General features: G+C 42.5%; 1 protein-coding gene across 1 annotated transcript; it reads left to right on the top strand.

Annotated features, from left to right (window-relative positions):
- Nucleotides 1-301: 301 nt before the first annotated feature.
- On the top strand, nt 302-2336 carry LOC110875511 (PKS-NRPS hybrid synthetase CHGG_01239-like). Its single transcript, XM_035976909.1, has 3 exons — nt 302-442; nt 860-1812; nt 1997-2336. Exons 1-3 carry the CDS (start codon nt 302-304, stop codon nt 2334-2336), a joined length of 1434 nt encoding a protein of 477 aa, XP_035832802.1.
- The last annotated feature ends 232 nt before the right edge of the window (nt 2337-2568 follow it).

The following is a 2568-nucleotide window of genomic DNA, read 5'->3' as shown; positions in this document are numbered from 1 at the left end:
CAATATGGGGTGTCTAGGGCTATACGAGGCGTCTATGTTTCATATAAAGTGCAACATACAGTGCATTGTTGGTCCACCCGAGCATTCATTTTGTTTCTTCTACTCTCTCTTCCAAAGAAAGTCTTGTTGTTTGCATTTGTGTTTTTATCATCCCGAAGTGTTGAAATGTCATCATACTAGGACGGCAACTATGTCTTCGGGCAGTATTCTAGCGACAACTGGGTGCTCGAAAGCGTTCCGGTAACAATTATTAGGTTAAATGTTTTAATTACTTGTTGTTTTTGTTTATTATTTACTAATGATGATACGGTCGTCTATTTTGGAGGAGTCTGGCGTTCACGATTCTAACGAGCAAGAGGAGGTTGTGTCTAGTATACAAGGAAAACAAAACAGACCGGTTCTAGATCTGAACACGTATCCCCCTGTTGATGAAACATCCCCTGTAGATGACTCATACCATGCTGGTCAACCAAGTTATCCGACGCAACAAGGGTATCCGAATTATAGATACGGGTGTGAATATTCTTACGGAGGAGACGGTGGATACGAAGGAGATGGTGGATACGGAGGAGACAGTGGATATGGTGGATACGGTGGATACGGAGGAGATGGTTATCATCATCAGTTCATTTCCCCGGGCGGTCCTTACGTTCATCAAAACAATCCGGACGTTGGAGGATATGGTGGATATGGTAGATACGGTGGTGAGGCACCCCCCATCCCGGACAATCCGTACTTAAAAAAGCAGATATCAATTTTATTATTATTATTATTATTATTATTATTATTATTATTATTATTATTGTTGTTGTTGTTGTTGTTGTTGTTGTTGTTGTTGTTGTTGTTGTTGATGTTACAGGTTTTCAACTCTTTAGATGAACTAAAGAAACAGATACAAGAAATAGCAAACGCGGATGGTTTCGTTATTGTCACCCGTCGATCAAAGAAAATCGGGGGAAGAACCGGGAAGGTATGGCTTGAATGTGACCGTGGAGGTGAGCACCACACTACAGCAACACTTAGAAACGCCGGAAGCAAAAAAAAAACCGGTTGCCCGTTTTACCTGCTGGCTGTGCGAGACCACCCGTATGAAACCTGGGAGATAAAAGATGGAAACATTGAACATAACCACGAACTTTGTGAGGACCTGTCGGCCCACGCATTTATGCGAAGGTTTACTCCAAGCGAAAAGAAACTGATCGAGCTGCTGACAACTCAAAACATGGAGTCGCGCAAAATTTTTCAAACGATAAGGAAGCAGGACCCCGACAGGTTTCATGTTCAGAAAGATGTTCAAAACGTTGTGGCGAAGATTAGAGCCAAACAAAGACAAGGATTGACTCCCATGCAGTCACTAGAAAACGTGCTGATAAACAACGACTTTATTTACGGGACACGGGAGGAACCCGGAACAGAGGTCGTAACAGAGATCTTCTTTCTTCATCGGTACTCGAGAGACATGTGGCGTGCATTCCCCCACATCTTGCTAATCCATGCAACGTACAAGACAAACTTATACAATATGCCATTTGTCCAGATTGTTGGTATAACGCCAACCAACCATTCGTTTTGTATCGCGCATGCCGTTGTCAGTAAAGAACGGGGTGATAACTTTGTGTGGGTGCTTGAGAGGATCAAGTCAATGTTGGATGAATGTATGGAGCCACGTGTGATTGTAACGGATAGAGACCAGGCTCTTATGGGTGCGTGTGCTAAAGTATTTCCAGACGCCTCCAGACTTCTTTGCAGGTGGCACATACAACAGAATATTATGAAGCACTACAAGGGCGCCTTCACAGAAGAAGACGACTGGCAAATTTTTTGTCATTTTGGGAGTCATTGATTGAGTCTCCATCCATACCCATCTACGAGTACCACTTGTGCAACCTGTAAAAACGACTTGTGGAGTGCAAACGTTCTAGTAAGTTTTTCTAATAACATACGACTCACCTATGTAAATTTTAATAAATTATTTTTACTTTTTAGGGGTCTTCAGTTACGTGTATGATAACTGGCTAAAAGACTATAAGGAGATGTTCGTCTTTGCGTGGACTGATAAGAGGCGCAACTTTGGTAATCGTACCACAAACAAAGTTGAGAGCCAACACGCCAACTTAAAGAGATACGTCCTAGATAGGAGCTCACTGGACCGTGTAGTTGGTTGTGTCCAGGATATAGTTGAGACACAGTTCGGTGAAATAAGGAAGAGTTTTCGAGACTGCATCGAAAAAAGAATGAACCACCACAAACACCCGCTGTTTCAACACCTACTTGGAAAAGTCTCCCATACAGCCCTTGACTTGTTGAGTGGAGAGGCACTTAGGATCAGAAGCTAGATGTCTTGGAGTGCTATCATTCATCATGTGGTTGCCAAATGTGGTACAATTGTGGGTTGCCGTGTGCTTGTGGGCTAGAAAAGTACATGCGTGCAGGTAATAATTATTAAACATACAACACTTGTGTGATATATTTCTGTTAATCGTGTGACTTAAACAATGTTGTTTTTAACCGTGCAGAGTGTCCGATTCAACTCGAATACATAGACATCTTCTGGCGGAAGCTTAACTT

Source organism: Helianthus annuus, chromosome 9, assembly GCF_002127325.2.
Source record: "Helianthus annuus cultivar XRQ/B chromosome 9, HanXRQr2.0-SUNRISE, whole genome shotgun sequence".
NCBI lineage: Eukaryota > Viridiplantae > Streptophyta > Magnoliopsida > Asterales > Asteraceae > Helianthus > Helianthus annuus.
Note: the sequence above shows the minus strand (reverse complement) of the source record. Positions and strands in the feature narration are given on the sequence as shown.